At 33.2% G+C, this 26,414-nt stretch overlaps 1 protein-coding gene across 1 annotated transcript in view; it reads left to right on the top strand.

Annotated features, from left to right (window-relative positions):
• Positions 1-26,414, top strand: part of LRRIQ1 (leucine rich repeats and IQ motif containing 1) — a 107,292-nt gene that overhangs the window by 54,239 nt on the left and 26,639 nt on the right. The window contains exons 19-22 of the mRNA XM_050323903.1: positions 1,538-1,662; positions 2,270-2,365; positions 2,711-2,796; positions 11,945-12,046. Coding sequence (XP_050179860.1) covers positions 1,538-1,662; positions 2,270-2,365; positions 2,711-2,796; positions 11,945-12,046 — 409 coding nt within the window. The remainder of the gene's footprint in view (positions 1-1,537; positions 1,663-2,269; positions 2,366-2,710; positions 2,797-11,944; positions 12,047-26,414) is intronic.

Consider the following 26,414-nt stretch of genomic DNA (forward strand, 5'->3'; position numbering starts at 1 on the left):
AGTCATATACAGGTTGAGTTTGAACCAAAGTCTGAATTTTGTTTTTATGAAAGAAAACTGAATTCTGCCTTAGGTACTAGCAGTTAGCAACTAATTCTGTCACCCCTCTTCATTCCAACCATTACTTTAGTTTTCAAGTTATTCCATTATATCAAAAATAAAACTGCTTAATTGAAGGAATAAGTTCATACAGGATTCACTTTTTTAACTCCAAATTTCAGTGAAAACTTCCCAAATTCAGTTCAACTCAATGAAAGCAAGTTTGACAGAATCAGGCACTTACATCTGGACATAAAATACTCAATTAGGCAAAAAAAGCACACAAAACTGTTCATGTTCTTTATGCCTTTAAGTACGTTAGGTCTGTATCTTTTCAAAGTTTGGCAGTCTTTTGTGATAACTTGGGTCTATTAACAATGTTGGAGTAAAATTACAGGAATTTGAGAAGCAGGGGATGCATCTTATTTACAAAACAAAATCAACCCCACAAAAAACTTGCCAGAACCCACAAATACTGTTGATCTGATTTGTTTAAAATAAAACAGTAAAACACAGCATCTCCAAAGGTGTTTTGAGTATGATTGCTCTGCAGGTGGCAGTTCTGATATACAACTTGAAAACACAGTCTGTAGGACAATTTAAAAGAGACTTTGCAAAAGTTTTCAAAAGTAAACTGATTTTATCAGTGCACTATATGACTTTGCTCATTCATGCAGGCTGCATTAGAGAAGGAATGGCTAACTCTAGATTCCACCCGTTTCCCTTCAAAAACACTCCTGCTCTCAAACCAGCTGCACTGGCCAAAGGTAACATGTCACAGAAACATCTTAGTCTTCAGTCTTTATTCATTCCTTAAGGATATGCTATTCTGGAGTGATTAATACAACAATCTAGTGACTTGAAAAACACAATTACTTTTAGAAGTCTCAGACTTCCTCCTCATCTCCAGATGCAATTTTTCTTTTAGGTTTTCTTTCATTTGCCTAGTTTTTCTTTATTTTGGATTTATTTCAACACTTTACTTCACAGTAGCAGAAAAAAAAGATGATGTACTTCATCTGCACATTTGGCAATGGATTAAAAATTACTAGTTGACAAACTACTTTAAAAATACTAAGATCTGCATTATATGACAGCAGCTGAATGTTTTCAGAACAGCTAAGGGTCATCGAACTGTAATGTCTGCTAGTTATTTGATAAACTTTGAAGTTTTAGCTTTTGTTTTGGTAGGGTTTTCTATTCTTGTTACAAGCACAGTATTACTAGCGTTTTATTTTCTACAATTAGGACAAAGGGGTCTTATAAATGTATAATTCATTATATTTGGGGACGTTTTATATTTGGGGCATTAAGTGTAACTAAAGTCACCTTTTTGTCCTAGTTAGTTGAAGGTAAGGTCTGTAATGAACATATCACCTTTAAGAATCATTTCAGTTATAGTAATAGCCTCTGCAAATGCCAGTGCAGGTTTTCCTGCACATTTTAAACTCAACTTTACAGAGGCCATCAGCTGCACCCTTTTCTTTGTCTTACTTAGAAGTTTTCTAGGCCTTCAGATTCCAGTGAACAATCAGCTAGTTTGCCACTGTCACCCCAAGAAGTTTGGCAGCGTGCTAACAGACCACATTCATACTCTGCAGAAAATATCCATTTTCATAGCAGGTAAGTTAAATAATTTACTTTTTTAATTGTATTTAGTTCATTTGGATTTGACAAAAGTTAAAAGGAGAAGAAGAGGCTATTTTCTGATGCTTTTGCTACTTTTGGTTAATGTGATATTACTGGTGTTAAAATGTATTTACTTGCTAAAACCAAATATATTAAATTCAGTTATTATTTTTCATTGACTAAGGATTAAGAATGTAAGAATATATGTGTTTAGTTTTATTTATCAAGGTTTGACTAGAGATCATAACACTTCTATTTTTTCACATATATGGCAAGATAGATTGTGAAATAGAGATTTTGAAGACTAGATAAAGATTAAAAGAGATTTCTTTTACAGCTGCATTCTGTGAAGGGACTGAAATATGCTTCAAGTAATTGAAATATAAACATTTCAAATTGATGGCAGACTTTTATTACTCTCCAAGATAAAACCTTCATGGAATATTAAAAGAGATTATTTTTTTTTTTATCATTTCCAAGCTTCAAAAGTGCCTTTAAAAGGCACGAACCAGTTGCAGAATAACAAAGACTGCAAAATAGTCACCCAAGTCCCTTCCTTATTTGCCTACTTCTCAGTACTGCTCCTATACTTTGTTTCCAGGTCAGGCAAGGGAATAATGTCACAGCTTTCTGACTGGAAGGACAAAAATAAATTTTTGTTTATGTCTGAAAAAGAAGAGAAAATTTCAGAAGAATGGTATGTTAAAATATTTTGCTTACCTAGTGATTTCCAGAATAGGTATGGTATACTTGGCTGCTAGTGCTTGCTTTTTCTAAGTTCCTCCTTTCAAGAATATCTGTTTTCTACCAAAGTAAAAATTATTGTAATTACTTTTACAAGTGCCTGGGAAACCATCCTAATAAGTTGCAATAATGTAATGGTAAGATAAGAGTTGCAGCTATCTCTATAGTTCAGAAAGTTTCATACCATGCATAAGTACTATATACTGGTACTCTGTTTGAAAAGTGTATTATACAATAATATGCGTCTGGTGTAACATAATACATGTGAAATATTTAGTAATTTATTTTCTTTCCCTAGGGGTTTCAAAGATATTTCTACTGCACAGCTAATGATGAAGAGGGCCCAAAAAATGAAGCCTAAAAAATATAGTAATAAAAGTTTAGGTAAGTCAAGAGTTAAAATAATGGTTATATTGATGTAATTTTTCCATTCTTAAATCTCAAAGTAGTGTCTCTGTTTTAAAAATTTGCTTGTACAACATTAAACATTAATTTGAAAGAAGCTGGAGTGTGATTCACTAAAAACAATTTAAATCAATTTGTTCCAATGATAAAATACTCAGATTTTAAAAAACATTCTACTGAATTTTGAAGTTGAATATTTGACAGCTATGAGCAACAGAAATTTTGTTTCTTCCTGTTCATGTATCTCTTTTTCTAGATGTTAAATTCATATTTCTGCATTTTATGTTTCTTGTATTTTCCTCTTGGCGAAATCTTAGCTTAAAATTATTGATTTATGCAAGAATATTTATGGAAATGACAGTTTGACACATAGGAAGTAAAATCATATTTCTTTAATTAAATATTCAATGTGGAAATAGATAAAGCTTATCTAGCTTCTCTGTAAGTGTCTTCTGGTTCTTCTCTGATACTTCTTATGTCAATGAACCTTTCTTGGAATCATTAATTGTTAGTATGATATGCTAATGTAAATATTACTGGAATATATTAATACAAATATTAGTCAAATACTACTAATATGAAAAACATTTAAATATGTAAGGGCCTGGTTGACAATAGAACCTAACAATAAATGGTCTTTGGAAAATGTACCCTTATTTACATATGTTTTCTATCACAAGCTACAGTTAATTTTCCTCTTTTGCATAACTTTGCAAAACTCTTCTGTATTAAGTTTTGAAATTACTGAAAGACATTTTGCTTTTGGAAGGAAAAAAAATCAGCCTACAGATATACTTAAGCAAAGTGTTTCTCTGCATAATTTTTTTTCTTTAAATACCATGCCTAAGACTAAGACTAAATATGACAAAATGATCTGTAATAAAAAAAAAAAGGAGGAGAGAAAAAAACATGTAATCAGCAAACCATGCTTTGTGGAAAAGAGAATATATGGATAAGAATTTAAAGTTATTATATTTAAATCTTGATAATTTTCCTACCATGTTACCTTATTTTTTTAAAAAAAGTAATAAGTATCTTATGTACAGCTGAAGTTTTTTTAACATATATTCCATTTTGTGGCCTCTGTATAATTTTTCAATGAATAAAGCTTATTAGGTTATATCATCTTTTCTCCATATGCTGTCTGTTTTATTTTAGTGGGAATTAATCCAGTCATAAATGCTTGATTGAGCGTATCAAATTTACCATTCTATTTTTGTTGTAGTTCTAATGGATTTTTTGGATACATTTATATTCACTTTGTTCAGATTATTCAATATGGACTATGGGTGAGCTTTTTAATGTATCACTTGGAATATTCTCAAGGTATATCACTAGTTTAAAAAAAAAATAAAATAACTTTTGCCCAATGTTTTTATAGTTTCAAATTTTCTCTTCTTGAATCTACCTCATTTAGAATGTTTTTGTCTTTTTGAGTATTATGTCAAATACAAAAATAACCTATATATATGATTTGCCTATATGGAGTTCTCTGACAGTCATTAAAACCACAGGTTTTTTTTCAGATGAGCAGGAAGCATAGTTTTTAGAGCTAAAAACATGACTGAAAATATTCCACTCCATCCCAAAGATTATCAAGCCACCTATTCTTTCTCATACAGCACACTGACAAAGTAAGGACCAAATGGATATTATCAATTAAAACAAGGATATTTATATTAAACTGATCTTAAAACTCAGATGTTGCACTAAAACATTGATCCCAATGAAATATTCCCGATGTGAAAAGAATCTCCCCAAATATAGTTACTTTTTACATCAGCTACAGTCTCTGAAGTGGTGACAGTAATTCAGGGTCTTTTTGAGGGTCTGGTTGAACACAGGGGCTTTACAGCATTTAAATTAGAATAGATATACCTTATCCTGAGACTAACCAGCTTCAGATCAGGAAACTGTAACCAGACCCGTTAGGCTACCAGTACCTTTCTTGGATCTCTGTGTGGTACAGCTCGTGCTACATTACTTGTAGCAAGTCCAGTATAAATAGGGAGAGAGTTCACAATCCTAGGCAATTGATGTGAGTTTAACCATATCAAAGCAGGAATTCCATAGGAGACTTTGTTCCTTCTAATATTTAAAAGCAGATTGAAATTGATCTGAATAAGTAGATGTCAACATTCTTTTAATGTTTCCATAGACATTACTATCCTATTGCCTTCATCTCCACTGAAATGAGGTCCATTTGTCTTGTACTTACTGAAGCTGTATATGAAATGTTGTAGTTTAGCATTATTATTTCTGTCTTTTGAATTTCCAGGTCTTCAGTGTTATAATTGCAGTTGTTTCCTTTTTAGCTTTCTGATTTATAATAGTTGAAGGTATGCTAACTAGGATAAAATAATTTTGTTAGTGATAAAGTTTCTTACTCACTAGAAAGTAACTAACCAGCATCCACTTAAAAGTGGAAATTATAAGGTATAAAGGAGCAATTTTTCATTTTATATCCATTTACTACTACACATCTGACTTAGAAGCAAAATTTTAAGTTTTGAGAAAAAACAAAGCAACAGCAACTGTAGATGTTCTATATATAAATAAATTATAAGATATTAACAAATAAACTGATAGCTTTTATAGTGAAATTTCACCATAATCCCAAACATCTTTTATGTGCTATTGATCATTCTGTGGTAAGGATCTGATTACTTTTGGGGAATGATATTGATGGATTTTCTAGGAACAAGTTAGCTGTCAGAGCATGTTGTCTGCTTCCACATGCTCTCAAATTCCTTTGCCTTAGACCTGAGATTCACAAGTGCAAAGTGTTAAATCAACTGGCATTCAGAGAGTTTTACAGTTGCTCTTTAATATTGTCAGGATGCCTGCTGGATTGGAACTTTAACTGGACAGCCATGAACAGCTTTGATTCTTAACACTCTCAGGTGTGGTAATTTATTCCTTTTCATTTTCCATCTAAAACATTTGTCTTCTCCTAGTGCAATGGTGATGGGATTCATTTGATAATTATAGAAATCCACATGTGAGCTAGTCATCTGCATTGTTTTATGGAAAAAAGTTTCCTCTTAAAACAATTAAAAACCAGGCTACTCACTGTTAAAGCACTTAATAGTTCTCCATTGCCTAGACACAAAAACTAGAGTGACTTGCTGAAGGACAGATTTAAAATGTAGATATGTAAAAGTAACTGAGAAGTATCTTGCCTCATATGTCTGGCCACATACTTACTCAGTAGCGAAAAAAAAATGGAAAATACTAGCACAAGTGCACTGAATCCTGTGGTTTGTATTACAAGGAAGAGCTTAAAGTAGCATGACCTTATAATAGGGAGTGATTCAGGCAAGGCTTATATTGCAGCAGACCAGTCCCACCAACTAATGGCCTTAAGGTCTGTTATGCCCTAATCCACTACAGTTATGTATGCTTGTTTATGTAGTTAAATAAAGTTGGGGCTTATATTTTAATAATACCAAATGTATGCTGTGCCTGCTTCAACTATTTTTACTATACAGTAAGATAATGCAAAAAGTGTGGGCAACAAACCAGAAAATTTTCAGCCAAGTAAAACTGTCATAATGTCAGAAATATTTCTGTTCATCATGGATTCATAAAATTCTATACAAATTCTAATTCAAAATCTAAATGAAGTAGACATTAATGCACCTCACTGTGTTTTAACATTAAGTGTCTGTGACTCATAGCAATCCTAGCTTCCTGAAGATGTCTTGGCACAGCAGCACAGAATTTCTTGCTTAACTTGGAATTTCCTTGTTTCTGTGAATTTTATACTAGCCTCTGAAAGTTAACTTCTTTTCCTTTTAAGATGGCTGAAAGCCATGGCTTACTTTCAGCGTGTCTCACACTGCTGTAGTATTTCTTTTTTAACCCTTTCCTCTCCAAAAAAATAGTCTCTTATCTGTGCATCAGGCCCACCCAGCAAAGGTTTAGAAAAGGCAGGTCCTACTTGACCAACCTGATCTCCTTCTATGACCAGGTAACCTACCTAGTGGATGAGGGAAAGGCTGTGGTTATAGTCTACCTGGAGTTCAGTGATGTCTTTGATACCTTCTCCCACAACATTCTCCTATAGAAGCTGGTGGCCCATGGCTTGGACAGCTGAACCCTTTCCTGGATTAAAAGTGTGCTGCATCCAGTTGGCTGGATGGTCACCACTGGTATCCCCCAGGGATCAGTACTGGGCCCAGTCATGTTTAATATCTTTATTGATCATCTGGACGAGGGGATCACAGGCACCATTAGTAAGTTCATAGACAACACTAAGTTGGGTTAGAGTGTGGATCTCCTGAAGGGTAGGAAGACTCTGCAGAGGGCTCTGGGCAGGCTGGATCGGTGGGCTGAGGTCAGTGGTATGGGGTTCAAGAAGTCCAAGTGCCAGGTCCTGCACCTGGGTCACAACAACCCATGCAGAGCTACAGGCTTGATGAAGAGTGGCTGGAAAACTGCCCAAAAGAAAAGGCTTGTCAACAGCTGGTTGAACATGAGCCAGCAGTGTGCTGAGGGGGCCAAGGCCAGTGGCGTCCTGGCCTATATCAAGAATAGTGTGGCCAGCAGGATCAGGGAAGTGATTGTCTCTCACTACAGGAAAGAGAGCGAGGTGGTGGAGTGTGTCCAGAAAAGGGCAACTGAACTGGTGAAGAATCTAGAGAGTAAGTCCTATGAGGAGTGGCTGAGGGAGTTGGGGTTGTTTAGCCTGGAGAAAAGGACTCTCAGGAGAGACCTTATTGTTCTCTACAACTACCTGAAAGGAGGTTGTAGCCAGGTGAGGGTCTGCCTCTTCTCCCAGGCAACAAGTGACATGTGAGAGGAAATGGCCTCGAGTGTTGCCAGGGGAGGTTCAGGCTGGACATCAGGAAAAGTTTTTTCACTGAAAGGGTATTTAAGCATTGGAGCGAGCTGTACAGGGATATGGTGGAGTCACCATCCTTTGAAGTATTCAAGAAATGACTGGATGTGGCACTTAACGCTATGCTTTAGTTGGCATGTTGGTGTTCAGTCAAAGGTTGCGCTTGATGATTTTGGATGTCTTTTCCAACCTTAATGATTCTATGATTCTATGGTAATTTTTGATGCCACATAGGTAGGAGGAAAAAAAAAAGAAAGGTGAAAAGCAGATGAAGTGAAAAGCTCTGTTCACTAGAACCAGAGCACAATAAAAAAGATATGTCATAGAGGTCAGTAAATATTTTTTAGTTTGTGTTTAGAGTTTCAGACAGCAACGCAATACTAATTAAAGAATGAAATAAAGAAAAACCAACAAAAAAACCTACCTCCCTCAAAACCTGCAAACCCAAAACAGATGATCTGACTTAACAGCAGTCAGGATAAAAATTTGGGGTATATAATTAATCCTTGTTACACATTACATAAATGAATATTGTTATATATTTTCTTAGTAGCAGAAAGAGAGCTGCTTTTGTTGTGACTGTCTATTCCATGTAGCAGTATCATCTGGGAACTCCAACCATAGATCAACTGGAGTTATAGTTGCTGTTCAATTATGGAAGAAAATCTGGTCTTTCTTCCAAATTAATTTACAAATTATAATTACCAATAAGCATTTGTTGCTGTGTTCTACTTTGATTTATCAACCCTTTAAAGTTGTCACAGTTATACTTGTGTTTTCCTAATTACAGATATTGTGCAACAAATATTAATGACAAACACTTAATTTTTTTTTAGTTTCAGTATTACCGAGAAGGTGTTCAGAAATGTGGTGCCAGATTAGGCAGTAACTATTCCTTCCATATTGTTTCCATAACATTTATTGTGTTGTTCCAACTTAACTTCTATACTTGAAGGCAGCCAAGCAATGTGCATTAAATTACCTCCCTGGTTTACAGATTGCCAGCACAGATCATCACCTAATAAACCCCATTTAAATCAGTATGGCAGAATCCAGTAAGATATTTGTATGATTTTGAACTATTGGACTCTTTCACAGTTCTCTGTGTGAAATCTAAAACATTTGATTGCTTGTCATCGAAGCATACATGCAGTTCATTTCCCTAGTTCACTCAGAGACTGAAAAGTATTATGAAGTAATCTATGTAATATTGCCTACATTTTGAACTAAATAAAGAAAAGGACTCATTTTTAATAACAAAAGAGCTGTAGGCAATGGTTGAGGTGATCCAGGTAGGTACAAATTCAAGTAGTCTGGCACTGTGTTAAATCCCTATAGATTATTTAAGTTATTTTGCAAAGATTCAAAGATAAATCTTCAGATAGAAATCTGTTAGAAGAACAATTTCCATTATTTTCTCCTCTTCCCAGTTCACGGACCTTTACTGCTGTTATCTTTGTGCACAGATAAATTTTTGGAAAATCAAACTTGGCACTGATAACTTTGTGTGCCTTCACCCAAAATCCATGGTATAACTGACCTTTGGATTTATGGTTTTTTCATAGAATTGGCTGGGAGGTTGGATTAAGGAAAGATGATATTTTTAAAACTGCTTGGAACAATGTCAGTAGACCTACATAGGGAAAAAATGTGCAATTTCAGGAATTCTTTTAAATTAATCAAAAATACTTTGGAATCCGCAATTGCATTTTGTCTTATGAGGTTTTAATTGATTTTGTCACTTTGTATTTGGTTTTCTATTGAAGAAAGACACTGGTTCTTCTAACTGGTATAAAGCTGAAAGAAGAAGTCTTTTTATCAACACTGAATGTGGAATGTTGGGAAAATTACAATTATAAAAAATTTTATCCTGTACATTTTTATCCATGTGTAGGACTTGTATGGCCATGTATCTTACAACTATAGAAAAGACAAAACTAATTCATACTTTACTTAAAATATTTTTGTAAATTCTGTTATCTAAAATTTCAGAAAGAACTTTTAAAATACAATGTAGTACTATTTCAAGATATTTTTATCACAAATCTTACTGTGATGCACTGTACCAAATATTTACTACCCTGAAGAATGCTAGTCTGCTATTGATTTGTTTTTTAGTTGGAAGACATGCCAAAGTAAGGCTAATTTTTGCATTTGCACAAAGTGAAAATATCTACAAGTCTGGTAATCCAGTTTGTGAATGAAGTGATCTCAGTATCAGAATCTAATGGAGCTAATAATTATTTTTTATGCTTCTTGGATCAGTTCATTGAATTTAGCTATAAAAATAAATTAAGGTTACTTTAAATATGACAATGTTTGAGTTAATCTGAAAGCTATAATCATCCTACAACAAAATGAGAGAGGTTCTTCATAGACAATTTGAGGTAACAAAGTGTAAGGTATCCCTAATTCTGTCTTTGGAACAAGTCATGGCCTAAATGATTTCCCTCCCCACTTGCCATGATTCCTTCATTAGTCAAGTTTGCTGCTTTGTGAGAGGTTAGCACCACTAAGAACATTCTGTCAACCACATGCTACTGCAGCATTGGCTGACCAAGAACAACATAGAATTTGGATGAGTTTTGTCATTACATTATCTCTTGCAATGCCACATCCCACTAGAGAACTTCTCTGGGCTTACAAGGCAAACTTACATACAGTGTGTCTGCTTGCGTCGAGACAGCATTCTCTTGAGAAAAAGTTGAGCTCCTAGAATGCTTTTAAGCTCTATTAGTTTGTAATTGAATTGTCTACTACAAATGTAGAGTTCTAATCAAAACCAACTTTACAAATTATTGTTAAAATTCATAAGAAGTTGCCTACCAACTTAATAGGACATTCTGATCCTTTATTTCTAGAAATAAGAAAACAAACAAGCTACTTACTTTACTGCATTATTATAAGATGCTCTTATAAAGTCTCTAAATAAATACTAAAAAGGTCACCTAACAGGCTCAAAATGAAGCACCAGATATAATGAGTAATTTAAATCTGTTTTGTCTGTGTGCTCTTTGAGTCTTTCCATAACCTCTATTTTCCTTCTCTGTCTGTTCTGACAGTGTCTCACATGCTCGTTTTTGCTACACCTGTATTCTTTGTGAAAATTTAGATCCTTCTCTTGCCATATCCACCTTCCTGATAAACTCCACTGCTTTTTTTATGATCTTTATTAATTTCTACCCTTTTTAGACAGTTTGTAGTCACCTTTGTAGACAAACTTCATCTGTGTCATTGTTTCTCAGATACTGACAAGAGGGTATCTGCTTGGGCTTTTGTCTTCTTATAACCACGTCAAACATATTTCTTCTAGTTTTCCTTTGGCTTTCTGTTACTCATGTTATCATGCTCAGTGGCACACATACAAAACCCTATATGCTTTTACTTGTCATTGTGTATCTTCTTTTATGTCTATATTCTTTTCAGACCTTTTTTTCTTTTTAATAACTGGCAGTTTATTCTGCACTGTGCTCAGAATTTTCACATTTCTTCTAATGCTCTGTTCCCTTAAGCTCCTACTTTCCTCCTATACCAAGCAACCAATTCTTCATTCACATCAGAAATAATACATGAAAATCACCTCTACTGACTTGTGTGGGTTTTGCATGTTTACCTTTTGCTAATTAAACTTTATATTTTTCTTCCAGTGTAGGAACGTGTCTTATCTAGATATATATACAATTCTGTGCTCATCTTTGCTTCTTTGCAACATTTTCAAAGTAACTGTTCAGAAACTTATCACAACTTCATATTCTGGCATATAGATGAATCTGTAGACTTCTGGGGTATTTTTTTATTTCAGTTAGGATGGGACATGGAGGAAGACTAGATTATCATCTACAAGTTGAGCCTGAAAAAATAAAATACCTCCTTAATATTTTTTAGGTATATATGTCTTGATTTAGACTGCTGAATAATTCTGAACCAAAGCTTTTGGAAATACTGCTTGGCATGTATCCTGTTAATATTTCTACTTTAATTTCAAACTTTGAAACTAGATTTTTAAAAAATATTTTCTGCAAATATATGCTTTAGAGTTTATTTTTAATTTGGAGGTGAGGGAGCTAAAAGATCAACAGTGTTAAAATCCTGTACAATAGTGACTTTGATTCTCAGTTGCATATGTATTTATATTGCTTTATTTAGAAAGTGTAATCCTTTGTGAATATATAACCTACTTTTAAAGGTATTTTCATTTATTAAGTGGCTAAAAGGTGAAAAATTGCTTGAAGGAATGAATGAGCCAGGTCTGACCTTTGATTTTAACTTGTTCTTGTCATCTAGACCCAGCTGTGCGCCTGGCGTTGTTCAAAAACAATGAAAATAAACATCTCCATGTGAAATCTCCAAAGAAGACACAGCCTGTAAATGCTGGATACTTTGAAGGTATGAACAAGTATTTCACTTTATCCCTATGCATATAAGCATATATATCTTGTAATGTCTTTTAAGCAAGCCTACTTGAAATGTAAAACAATATGCACAAATAGAAGAAGGCAGAAGTTTAATGTCCTTATCTGTTCCTGTGTATCTCAAGTTACAGCAGCGAAACATTTCAATTTCAATTCATTGTGGAGGGCAGAGGGTTCTCCTAGACCTTAATTCATATGGAACTGGAGCCTAACTTATTTATTTATTGTTTTTATTATTACATCTTTATCATAAAAAATGTCAAAGCATGCCACTGAGGTATAAAAGACAAAGCTCTAGAATAAAATTTTATAAACTAAATATTACTTCAAAGTGTTAATTTCATTGTCACCTTTGTTCAAGCTAGCCAGTAATTACTGACAATCCTTAACGTGTCTTTAGGAAGCTACTTTCATAGATATTCCCTAAAAAACCACCATTTGATATAAGACAAGGAAGGAAGTCTCAGCATGTAAATAAAAATTTTTTTTCACAAAATATTTAAATACTGATGTAGCTCTTTCACTGTTGAAATTCATGTTCAAACTCTCATTGGTTTCTGTACAAAGGCCCTTCTTGTAAGATGATCATCTCCAGAGACATTGTTTGTATATATACTGTTTTGATTCCTTTTGCAACTCAATAGTGAGCTTGGAAAGTCATCACCTCTATCTTTTTATCTTTTTCAAAGACATAGTCATATGCTATCTGATCTATTCTCAATTCCACAAAGTAAAATTACAGATTATACTGTATTAAGATTCACCGTGTAAGGATAAAAATTAGAATATGTCTGAGATAGGTGTGAAATCAATCTCACTATACCTGAAGTGCAATTCAACCAATTAACCTAACTAACTATATGAAAGCCCAGATTTGCCTAACATTCATGAGCCCATGCTCATATTTGTTTAGAAACAAATTTTGATGAATTCTGAAGAGGAAATATTTTTGCACTATTATTTGCCTTGTATCCAAGCATGAATTTACCTTGACTATACAGGGTCTGTGTATGCTGTGACTGATTGAGCATTCCCACTGTCTCATGTATGTTCCTGTGGCAAATGCTTATATATGTCAGGATGCATCATATGCTGAAGAAAAAGGACATGCAGACTGCCTGCAAAACAGTGGATGCCCAAGTCTCAAAATAGTAGTGTGAGTGTTCAAAACCATGCCAGAGATAAGCTTGTTTACAAGTTTAGTACCCTAAAGTCAATGTAGGTTTAGCCTAGCTTTCCTGCCTGGAGAAATTTCCCTTCATTTTTAAAAGCCAGTGTATGCATACTGAAATTACTTCTTGAATCTATGCAGAGTAGGTAACAAGGCAGATTAGATATCAAAAGGTAAGCACATTAGTGGCACGCTTGATTATCTTTTATTTCAAGGACCATTGTACTCCTTTGGCCAGCTAATAAACAGAGATTTTTTTCACTGGTCATGGGTGCTCACATGCAATCTGCTTAACCTTCAATTCAGACAATACTGTTCTACTTGACCAGAATATAAAATTGTCCTACCAGAGGCATTGCTACTTCAGATGGTATGTACAGAAAAATACTAGGTTGTAAATTAGAAGCAGAGTGGAACACAGAGCATTGATTTATATGTATGTGAGATACCATCAGACAGAACTACGCATTTCTAAATTTAGATTTGGGTTACACTTGTTATACGCATGTTATCTACCACAGAGAAAAGCACCTGCATGATAATTTCACAGAGTTGTGTTATCAGTTATTTCTTCCCATGTTTCCCGTTTCCCCTCTCTCACCTTTTGAGCATTTCTTCCTCTTTTGCATGGAATAGCTTTCTTTGGGTCTTTTCTGCAATGGGAGTTCTTTCTGTAACAAGGTGGAATGTTTTCACTCTGTATCCATAAATCTTGTGGATACCATATATAAGGAGAGAACACAGACCTGTCCTTTGCATGGTGGAAATAAACTTCCTCCATTCAAGCCCCTTAACCTTCACAGACTGGTAGTGAGTCCTTGGGTAGAAAATTTGAACTCCAATCCGTATCCTTCATAGACAACAAAATAAAAAAAATTAAAAAAGGCACATTCTATATATTCCTTCTGTATTTCTTTAACTTGGGAAATAGGAGGGGAAGTTGTATGATCAACAGCAAAACAGCAAGTACACATGTGTTGTCTGTTAAATAACAAAATCACTGCTTTTGAAAGGGGATGCCTTAGGAAGTGAAACAATTAGAATGGTTTTAGATTTTCAAACTGGAACACATCATGGTAATGAATATTTAAGAAGTAATCTAGTTAAAATGTACAATGAAGTTCTTTTGTCTTTGTTGTGTCTTTAGTTTGTGTGTAAAAGTACAAATAAGACAAAAAGGAATAAAAAGACATGAGGTATAAAACTAGAGTGAAAAGGAATAAGTTTAATATCAGATGCTTGTGTGTTCCTGAGATTATTATTCTGTAGTAACTTACCTTCTCATTTTCCTCTTACAGAACTTTTGATAGCTGATATGCAAAATGCTGGTAACAAATTTAAAAAATTTTTGCATAACTTTTAATCCCATAGGATAATTCACATATCTCTAATTTGACATACACATTGTAGGAAAATACTTTCTCAAAACTTGAGCAAAATCATAAATTTTTACTAAATTTTGGAAGAGTCATCATGCTTTACTCACTGTTGTTGGAAAAATACCCACAAGGGACCATTATTGCACATTTGTGTCACAGTAGCACACAAAAGTTAGTCAGAGACAAGCCTCATCAACAGCATGAGGAAACATTGTTCTGATAGCTTACCATTTAAAAATACAAGGAACACGTGAAGGCACAAACCATGGTAATGTAATTCACAGTGTGTTAGTGGATATGTACGTGTGTATGTGTTAATACATATGCATACAATACATGTGTCTCTGGTCACACAAATATGTAAGCATATACCATGAGTATAAGTAGGTATAATAATTCAATAAGCATAGCACTTATGCCTTTTTATTTGTGTATTTTGAAAGGAAAGTAAATTATGAACAATTACTCTCTGTGTAATTACTAGTATCAAAATGCATTTTGTAATCCTATCACGTTCTATCAGATGGTGTTTCAAGTTTTTTAAAATTAACTTAATGCATGCAGTCATTGTATAATAGAGATTCATTAAAACTATTATTTAAATAAGTAATATATTTGAGGCATGATTTTGTATTGTGACATTAACTTGAGTAGGTTGTAAAGTAAGCCATAGTGTAAATATGTATTTACTGTTTTTCATAACAAACTATACCCTGATCAAAAACCTGAAGACAGATGGAAGCCTGACTTAATGTACTTTCACTTCTGATAATTTGATGGATGTTTTCTGGGATTTTGTATGTTACAGTGCTTTCTTTGGTATTATGTTTCCATCATGGTTGTTGAGTTTCAGTTAGTGCCAGGTAGATGACAAACAAAATATGCCTGCTTTAATGAATATTCTGTTTTTAATGAATATTCTTGAAGATTTTTTTGTGGTTTTTAGATAGTGACATTTCAAAGATCTCAAAATCCTGGAAACTTTGTAAGGAACACAGATAATTGTCATAATTTCCTATTTTGCATCAAAACATATTTTTTAGAAAGCTTTATGACTACTTTTCCTCTTTTTGTCTGGAGGTTATTTCAGTTACTAATTTAACATAAAATAGTCTTGACAATTTTGGATAGAGTGGATTAGGAATTGAAGGAAGAATCTATCCTTGACTCCTTCTCTTAGGCAGTTCAAATTAGTCCTGGCTGAACATGTAAGAGAACATCTCTGCCATCTGTGGGTCTGTAATTACAAGATCTGTAATTTCATTTACACAGAGGAAGGATACTTCTTTTTCCAGCCAACAGTGTGAATGCTTAGTCTCAGTACAGCAGCTCAAAACTAAAGAAGGAGCCCTAAGGCCTAACACATTGTTTTGCTATGAGCTTTAGGAACAGTATATGTCTTTTTGGGTCCTCTTTGATCCAGCTGCCTCAACAGTTTTGGTGGGTTATCCAAATAGTTTTGTTCAGTGGAATGGGAAGCTGGATTCCAGTCTGTAGATTAGGTTGGAAGAATGCAGTAGATCGTCTGAAAGTCTGCTCAAACTATCCAAGTATCATTTGGATACTTAATTTCACAGAATTTCACAGAATGTGCTCTACTTAATTTTGTAGATTAGCTGATTTACTGTCATTTATAGTATATCTATTTTTAGCCATATCCATATCCATCAGTGAAGTGGAAACAGTGCACTGTGACTTCACCCAGAAACATGCACAATGATTTATGCCTGGAAGTTTATCTGTCTTAAAAATGCCTTGGACTGTGTTGTCAAGATATGTTTGCTATAGTTTGGGAACCTGTAGTTCTAATTGGCAGTACTGTATTTCCTGTCATTTTATGCTCATTGGTGACTAAAGAAAATGTAATGGCTATAATGTTAAGACAGATTTCATCAATACAAATTTGATAATGAATAGGTTACGCTTTCTCAGGTGGCTTTTAATTACAGCAGTGTTTATTCATTTCTGTTTAAATTGTCAGTAGAAATAACATTTATTTTTCAGAATAAGAGGTAAAATAAGCTTGTGATTATGTCATATGATTGGAAGATAAATATCAAGGAATCTATTTAGTCATCTCTTTTCCAACTGGTAGTTCGTAATTATGAAACTCCTCGTAGTCTAAAGTGAAAAATATAGCAATAATTAAAAATGCAAATGTGGACTTCAGAAAGTGATACTTTGAGGTTATCTTTTAGTTAATTTTGTGAGTTCATTAAAATATTGTTGTATAATGATCAACATGGTTTCCTAGATTTTCTATATTAAAAAATATGAATACATTGAAGAAAAGGTATATGTGGTATTTAATAGAATTTATATTTATTCAAATCACTGATGCTTGTAAATATCTGCATGACAGTTAAGAGAAGGTACTGAGACTGTAATGCTAATAGTCATCTTTTTACAGGCTTTAAGTATTTTGATGTTTGTTATTTAAGAGCATTTAAAATGACAATGAACTATAACTAATAATTTGGGTAGCTGTTTTCACATTTTAGAAATTATCTGTTTTCAATGGAGAAATATAAATGGCATCAACTCCCAGGAACAGCATTGTTTGTAAACATCTATTTTTAAATTAAATCATTTTTTATTGAACTGTGGTTTGTAAAGGATTAATAACCACATTTGAAATCTGTCTTGCTGCAATTCTATGACTTGAATTGACATATTTACATTAAAATGTAATTATTATATATCTCCCAGACTTTAAATTTGTATACCACATTAGGGAAGAAGTTTCTAAACCATACAACACTGACGAAAATGACAGAATAATGCATTTTCAGAGAATATAAGATCTGTCCTGGCATGTGATGAAAATAATACAGAAATAGAAACCTGTATTGTGGAAGGGGATCTATCTTTTAAAATCAGAATTCTGTGGCTTTGTTTCTTATTATTTAGTTTGAGCTCACACAACAGAACTCTCGCATTGAAATATTTTCTCATTTTAAGGAATTAATGGCTCTCCACCAGCCCTTAAACATGTAAAATGAGTAGGTTACTTGTGTCCAGTACATCCAAAAAGAGCCAGGATAAAATAAACATAAGGAGTTGGATATCTTGGAAAAAATCTGTCATGGGTTTGGGTTAATCATCTCCAGAAGAAATTCAACTTGATGCCTGAAATGTAAGACTTCTTGGAGAAAGCAGTAAAGCCTGAGGCAGTGTTGATCTGAAGGACTGCTCTCCATGGGTCAGAGCTGCTCTGCTGGCAGAGTGCAAACCCAGTTCACAACAGCGGTACGCTGAAAAGTTGTAAAAGACTGCAGGGGCCTTACAGTGCACGCACTCAAGCTTCAGTTACATACTTCTAGTGGCCCAGTTTCTTATTATAAAATAAAACTGAAAAATAAAATCTGTGCCTAATTTTATAGCCTCCTGTCCATCAATGATAGCATAGGATTTTTTCAGTATTTGTGGAATGAAGCAATCCTGAAATTATGTTAAAAAGAAATACATAAAGCATCATTTATGTGCGTTTATGCAGTGCACTTCAGTGTCTGAATATTTATAAATTATCTAGACATATGGCATTTTTATTAATATTCTTACTTTTCATATTCAATTACAAAACCAAAGCAAAACAAAACAAAACAAAACAAAAAAAAGAATTGTCTATTTGCTTGAAGTTCCTGAACAGGAGGTACTTGCCATGTATACCTACCAACTTAATATTAAGAATTTTCACTGAGGTTCTAGTCTTCAGGGTTCCTGTATTTGTATGTTAAAGGTTCCTGACCACACATTTCACCTACCTGTGTACTATCTCTTTGTTCTTGACTCTGCTATTTTGCAGACTGTTGTAATTTGTGGTGTTATAAGGGTTCTTTTAACGTATCAGATTTAAATGTGATCTATAAGTTAGCAAGCGTGTTTTTTCCAGCAAACTTGCAAATCTAGAATTTTAAACCATGGAGTACATATGTATAGGGAATTACCTGTGCTTTCATCGCATAGTAATTTACCAGTTTTTCCAGTCTAAAAGGAACTGCACATAAGAAAAAAAAATCTTACTGCTCTTTTGTTAATAACTACCCAGTTATGACTTCAGTAGGAATGAGATTTCACCCAAAATGTCATCAGAATTGAAAACTATTTTTCCTCCTTGTTGAATTAGACATAATAGTTTGGATAGTTATATTTTCATCTCCTGAATTTCTTCTCCTATATTTCCTCTCCTTTCTTTTTTCTCCTTTCCTTCATATTTTATGTCCAAAATCTCTGTAGTGTAGATATCTGCATCTCAGCCAATGTACATGTAAGCAAGTTGACACCACGATCAGATCCACAGCTTTTAATACTGCATAAGGCAATCATTTTAGATTAATAGATCCCGGAGTACTGAAGCATTTCAAATCCTTTTTCATTTGACCATTCAGTGACCTGATAACTATTTCCTGTCCCTAAGTAAGGTCGTGACCCAGGTCTTAGAGTGCAAAAGACAGATAATTTTAGCAACAAGTTAAATCCAAAAAGATTTGGTTGGAGGGGGTAAGGGAAAATAGGTTTGGCTAAATTCCTCTAAAATGAAGTGTTACAGCACTCGGATTTAGCACATCTAGTTAAAAGTAGTTGTTGAATTTGTTGCTGTCTGTTTGGATGCCTGGGGACTGTAGTCAAAATTGGTGTGGTTTGTTTATTTGCTTTGCATTTACTGAAGAGTACCAAATATTCTTCTTTACACTTCAAAAAAACAATTGTTAATGAAGAGGTCATTAAAAGTGCATTTTCAGATATATTCAAAGCATTTTCCAAAGTGATTGTTTCAAGCATTAGAATCATGTTGCTATGCAAATAGTGTTTTGACATAGGCCACTGAAAGTGCAGACTCTGTGTCTGTAAAAGTATCATGAATGTTACATTACACAAATGTTCCTCTTGCAAAAGAATCTCCACTTGGTATGAGGCTGTGAATAAGGAATATAATGCATCCTTAGAAATATTTTATAGGTACACATCTTGTTTCAGCTGGAATACATGACACATTTTAAGTCACAATTAAAGAAATGTTTCCTTTAGCTATAGATTTTAATAGCAATAATTCTGCATTTTTTTAAGCACTTTCAGAGATGAATTAAAGGAAGCCCTTCATACCAGAGCTTTTAATTAATTTGAAAATGTAATTGATTAAAGTTTGCTTTAAAGGAGATTTTTTTTCCTATTCTGTAATGGGACCTATGGTGTTATGAAGAATTAATACTATCAGTGAGGTCAGAGATCTACAGCATTCCAGAGAGGTCATTTTCATGAGTTTATTGTTAAACAGACATTGAAGTATCTTTCTGTTTTTATGATTAATTATGATATTTTTCAGATGCATCATATGTTTTGGTAGTGTACAACATTTTTCAAGCAGAATATTAAAATAAGACCCTAAAATTGAAATATAGATTTTCAAAATCTTATGCTGTTCAATACTAACACTTACAGCAAAGTTCTATACCTTTTACAAGTTTTATGTAATCTAGAATATTGAATGTGTGGTGGACAATGATGATTTTACAAGGGATTGCAAGTAACTCGAATATTTTAATAAAAATGTAAACTAGGCAGTGATATCTGTTTATGTTATGCTATGTCCATAATGTGCATCTTCTAGCTCCATAACAGTTCAGTTCTTATCAAAACATGTTAGCAGTTGCTTGAAATTCATAGATTTGTGCTGGTTTGATTCATGCACTGCAGATATTTTATCTGGCCAGTGAGTATAAAAAAAAGGTAGAAATAGTGAGTTTTTCAGTTACATATGTGCACACACACACACACACACACATATATATATATATGGGTGGGTTTTTTCTCATATTCCTAAGATGGGCTGCAGAGATAACGTTTTTGAATAAAATTTTGTTTACGTGACATTCTGGAGTTGTTCTTTCTTTGCAGGTTTATTGTCATGTTACCAATCCAACATGGCTGTAATTTCATAAATTACCACATATGTAGAATCTTATAGTAACTCAGTCCAGACAATGAGATAAAGAAATCCAAGTACCCAGAAAAAGAACTTCACTTTCACAATCATCATTAAACAATTATATTATGAATACTGAATTTTTTTAATTGTTTCTAAATACATGTTGAGTATCAGCCTTACTAAGACCCTGACAGTGAAAAGACATTTCCTAAGGCACTTGCATGCTTTTTGTTTTCTAATAAGAAGCAAGCTCAGCAGTTTTCTCTTTATGAAGAGACCAGGAATATCTCTTGTTGAGCATAGAATTTGACTTTTAAAAAGGAGAAATTTAAACTCTATTGTGTGTTTTTAAGTTAAGTGTACTGAGTATTTGCTTTAGTACCTGATCTATATTTTGTGATTGAGAAATTAGCAGTGAATGTAAAAAGAAAGGAAGCTATGTGGTACTAAGCCAGAAAGTTCTGATTTAACCTACCAATGACCTGGCTTTGTTTGTTCAGATGACAGTTCTAAAAGTGTGCAGAGAATATTCTCTTTTAATACAGTTATTTGCCGCAAGCCGTGACCTCACTGCCTGTCAGGGAGCAGGTCTGAATTGGCCCTTTCTCTGATATCATGGCATTGCTTCTGTTGCCTCGATTGTGACCTCTGATTGCATGATACCCCTGAGAGTTCAATTTAATAAGCGTGACTCCTGACTCTTTCTTAGCCAGGTCTGCTTTCTTAGGTTTTGTCAGAGTCTACTTGTAGTCTGCTCTCCATATACTAAAATACTGCATAGGCTGTCATCGTACTATCTGAATTGTGTGCATTGTATTCAAAATTCTCTTTCAAACATCTTTCATTTATTGCAAATGGAAATGTTTATAAAATCCTTCTCGGAATAAATATTAGAAATTGCTTCTTCCACATTTAATGGCTACTTGGGATTTTTGGGTTTTACACCTCTGTACAAATAGTTACTATTATTTCACTATATTACTAAGCGTGTTTTATTCATGCATCATACTAATTTCTTGCTTTGAAATTTGTTTTATTTCCCCTATGAAAGTGTTACATATTTCTATGACTTTCTGGCAACAGTATGTTTACTCATTATAGAAACAGTAGGGGCAAATCTCTTTTTCTTCTTGCATAATTAATACAGTCACACAAGACAGTATTAATGAGCACCCAGAACACTGTAAGATGTAGTTATCCAGGACCAGTCAGGTGAAAGCTGAAGAATCTGTTTGGAATACAGGAGAAGGTGAGTAGAATTAAGACTTTTTAAATACCATTGAAAATAAGGTATCTTTGTTTTAGTGATGATTTTGCTACATCACTGCATTCTTCTCTCCTCTTTTCCTCCTCTTCTAGCCAGAATGCAAAAGAAGAGTCTGTTCTGAGACCTGGGTGCCTTGAGGGTGATGGTGCTATTCAGATATTTCTCCAGTTTTAGTATCCCTTGATGCATTCACTGAACCAGAATATGGAGAAGTTTGAAGATTTGAAAGAGAATTTCAAGAACTGTGGTACAAGTTACAGACGAGTCTCTGTATTTACTTACATGCATTTTCTGTATTCTTGTTGCAAATATGTATACATTTTTCTAGCCTCTTTGTCAGTACCTCTAAGACAGTGCTTCTAATCAATGTATTCATCTTTTCAGAAAAGCAGAAAAATCTTGTTGAAGAAAATAATGCTTTTTACTCACTTTTCTAGTTAAATTTTAAAAAAAAATCTTTAAATATTACCATTTAATATTTCTCTATTTCTTCAAGTTCTTTAAGGAGTTCTGTTCACCTTTTCAATCAGATTACTTTATACTAAAATTGTTGCATCTTGTATGAAAAGGAAACTATATTGGAATCTTTCTTATAAAACAGGTTCTATATAAGAAAAAAGTGGATATTTTCTTGTTACACTCAAACTTGTTAATGAAGTTCTATCATTCTTCATGGCAGTGACTGTTACAGTGAAAGTAAAATCTTGGTTTGGGGAGTTAAATTATTTTTTGATAAATTCCCATATAAAATTACACAGTTTTATTAACTTCATTTAGTCTATAAGGTTTTAAAACTTATAATATAATAATGTTTCCTTCTTCTGTATTAAATAGTATAAGATTAGCTACTGAAGTTCCTTAATCTCAAATAGGAGTTTGCTTACCTAATTGGAATTCATGGGATTTCAGTCCTTTCTGGATCAGACCTTAATGCTCTATAAATTCCTATTTTCAGGAGCTTAGGTCATCAGCTGCAAACAAGCGAATAACTGTTCTAACCTGTTGTTGTGCAACAAGTAAAACAAATTACACCTTTAAGTTATGGTTGTATGAAAAGATCTTGAAAATATAAACAGAATTCATATGAGGCAAGTTCACCTATTTGGAATCATCATGTATTTAACTTTTTCCTTCCTTTTCAAATTTTTAATTTAATTTTTATATATATATGTATATATATGTATGTATACAAAATATATATGTAAATATCAGTGAGTTGGAGAGTTTGGTAGCAAGTTTATCTAAATTTTATTCATGAAAAGAAACTGATTTAAACACACCTATTCTGAGAATAAAATATTTACACTCAAGATTAAAAGTGGTTACATTATGTTCAGAAATTGAACTGGAGGTTTTGTGTTAATTTTCTCATTAAAAAATAATTTGAATAAGGGTCTAAATAAAATTCTATAAAAGAAAAGGAGGAAACAGTGCTAATTTATTCCTTTTTCAACTCTGATTTCTTCATTCAGTGAGTTTAATAATTCAAACCTTCTCTGCATGGATAGAAAAAACCTGAGCCATTGCAACTATAATTGATCCAAAATCAATATAATTAAGTCACTTCCATACCCATGGGGCTGAATACTCTTGTTGGTTTCTCTAAAATGATACACTGTGTTTCAGTTCTTGCTTTTTTCCACGTGTTTACAAGTTGAAAATTTCAGTCCAATTAGTCAAGAAATCTATAAAAATACTAAGCTCTTTGAGACATAGGTATTGAGAATTAACCTGTGGCAACTTGTAGGCAAACTGTGGATTTGTTTTGCTTTTTTTACCTGACCTTCTTTGCAAATGAAAATTCTGTTTTTTTTAAAACATCTGTAAGACACTGGAATTTCAGATGGTTTAATTTCTTCCATGATGTATCAACCAATTAAGTATAACCTACTGAGAAGAATTAGTACTTTTATGTCTATATTTTTTATAGACCTCATAAACTCATAAGTTTAGTGTTTATGGTTATTTCTAAGCTGGATGTAAATATATAAGAATTGCACAAAATGGGGGATTAACTCTCTTTAGATGTAGAGTCTTAAGAAAAAGAACCATGTCTATCTGAAACTTTTTTCTTCATTTAGTTCAATAAGCATTAAATCAAGCCTTATTTATACAATGTTTGGCATAATGACAGGCCTGATCTTCAGTGGTACCTCTTGGTTTTGCTATAAAGTAAATTACACAGCAGGCTTGTACTTAGTCTCTGTAGGCTTTGTGTGTGTATTTGACAGTGTAAAGTAGTTCTGCTGTTATGCATTACTGTACTGACAAAGCTGTGAATTGTTGTAAAATACCAACAGGTATTTCAAGTAAACATCAGAAAGTAAACCAGAAATAGTTTTGCCCAAACAAAATAAAGCTCTTTTAAATTTAAAAATATATTATATTTTAATAACTCATATATATCATATGAAATTTTATAGATAGAATAGATAAGCAATGCATAGGTATTCATAATTGAATTACATATTGACATTTGTGCAATAATTTCATTATTTCCCTTTCAGTATTACTTTGCACTGGAAAGTACCAATCATTTATGGTACTTGTGAATGTCACGTGTGTTGATGAACTTGAGTTCTTAAAACAAGTTCTTCTGTTCAGATAACTATCTAGAAAAAATGTTTGTTCTCAAGAGAAAACATAATACTTTTTTTAAAATGTAAATTCCCAAGGATAGTCGTGTACAGGGTTAAGAGTTGGACTCCATCATCCTTGTGGGTCCCTTCCAACTCAGCTATTCTGTGATTCTGTGATATTGTAATTACTTGTTCATAAAAATTATAAGGCAGTTGTTAATGTGGTGTAAGTCAGCTTTACTGACTTCTTGCTGCTCCTGAGTAATGATTTTTTTGTTTCTTTTTAATAGTTGGCATATATATCTTCTTGTCACATGGAAGCTTCAAATTTTTATTTTGAACAATATTTTGTTGGATTTAGATTCTTCAGTCCCTTTCTTGTATGTTTAAGTCCTTCAGTACAAACAAAACCTACTTTAATGGTTGTCACACTCAATAAAAATTGATTGTATTTTGTAATTTTTGCCCTCTTTATAGGGTACAACATAGTAGTTACAAAATGTTCCTTTGTATTTGTTATTTTGAGAATTCCTTTGGAAGATCTTATGTCTTAAATAATTTTCCTTGGTTTGTTGAATTTACAGAGAGGTATTCCTCTGGCTTGGACTACATATAAAGTGATAATCTTTTCTTACTTGGGAATACTGTTTCATTATTGAGCAAGTAAACACTTCTGTTGCAGTTCTTGATTGTTTCTGTCATTTAATTTTAAGAAGTGGGAATGGACAGAAATAAAATATATAAAAATATTCTGTAAAAAAGGGGGGGTAATATTTTGCTTATCTTTTCTCCTGAACAGCATAAAATCCTCTTTTCAATGGAGAACATCCATCATTAGGGGGTTAAATAATTCCCAAGGATTATGAGAAAAACTAGAGATAGGGTCTGTACTAGGTGGATTTGGGAGTTGTGACAGAAATTATATGAGCGTGTAGGCTCATATAAAGATAAAGATAAACAAAATAGGCTCAAACTATTTCCATATTATTTATACCTTACTATTACTGATGGATAACTAAGCATGGAAATGCTGAACATACTATTTCAAAATATTTTTTTGCTCTCCTTGATTTCTTTGGGTCCAAGGGTCTTAATTATCCAAAGATCTCTGGGTAACTCTTGGCTGTTCTCCAAATTTGCTTCTCAGCAAAGCTGTTGATGAGATTCACCTGTGCTGAGTGGCTAAAGGGGTTACTATATAGATTACTGAACACCTTGTTCATAGAAAACTACATGAAAGAATAATGTGAAAGTCTATGCATCATACAGGCATAGCAGTATAAAGTTTCTTTTGTGCATTTCCAAACTTGGAAGGTTTCAGAGAACTTAGAATCTTAATATATCCAGGTGTTTGTGCAGTTTATTCTTCTGCTTTTCTAGGGTAAGAAATTCGCAATGGCTTTGTTATTCAGTGACATTAAAATAAATAACCATAACTATATATTTAATTCCAGTGTTAAATGACTGCAGTATCATTCTGAAGAAATAAACCATTTTTTCTGTGTATTTCCTTGATATGAATGTGTTTGAACAGTAGTGTAGTTAACTCTCAATATAATGGTTTGAATGCTTTAATTAAATCAATCAGTTTAATCAAATGGCAAAATATTTTTTTCTGGCTCATTTTTTTAGAGAAAAATGGAATCTCATACAATCTATTAGAGAGTGTTCACCTGTAATAAATCAGTGCACTACTGTTCCTTTACTTCTTTTTGCATCTCTGTGACTTATTTGTAGTTGACCCAAGCAATCTATTCTTATATTTTTACTGTTTTTAGCCGTCCACTATGCAATCCCTATGTCTTTCCACAAACAGATCTTCAAGTTCTTATCCTAAGATTCACTTCCTGAATCAAATTCAAACAGTCATAAATTAGCAAAAAAATGAAATCAGCAATGGCAGCTTCCTGTACACACCAGGTGAAATAGTGCTTTAGGTTTATACATCAACTCAGAACAGTGTCATATGACTTAGTTATAGAAGATAAATGGGAAATTGTATTTAACATAAATGGAGGAG

The sequence above is a fragment of the Myiozetetes cayanensis genome, unplaced genomic scaffold (genome assembly GCF_022539395.1).
Source record: "Myiozetetes cayanensis isolate MyiCay16 unplaced genomic scaffold, myiCay2020 scf3, whole genome shotgun sequence".
NCBI lineage: Eukaryota > Metazoa > Chordata > Aves > Passeriformes > Tyrannidae > Myiozetetes > Myiozetetes cayanensis.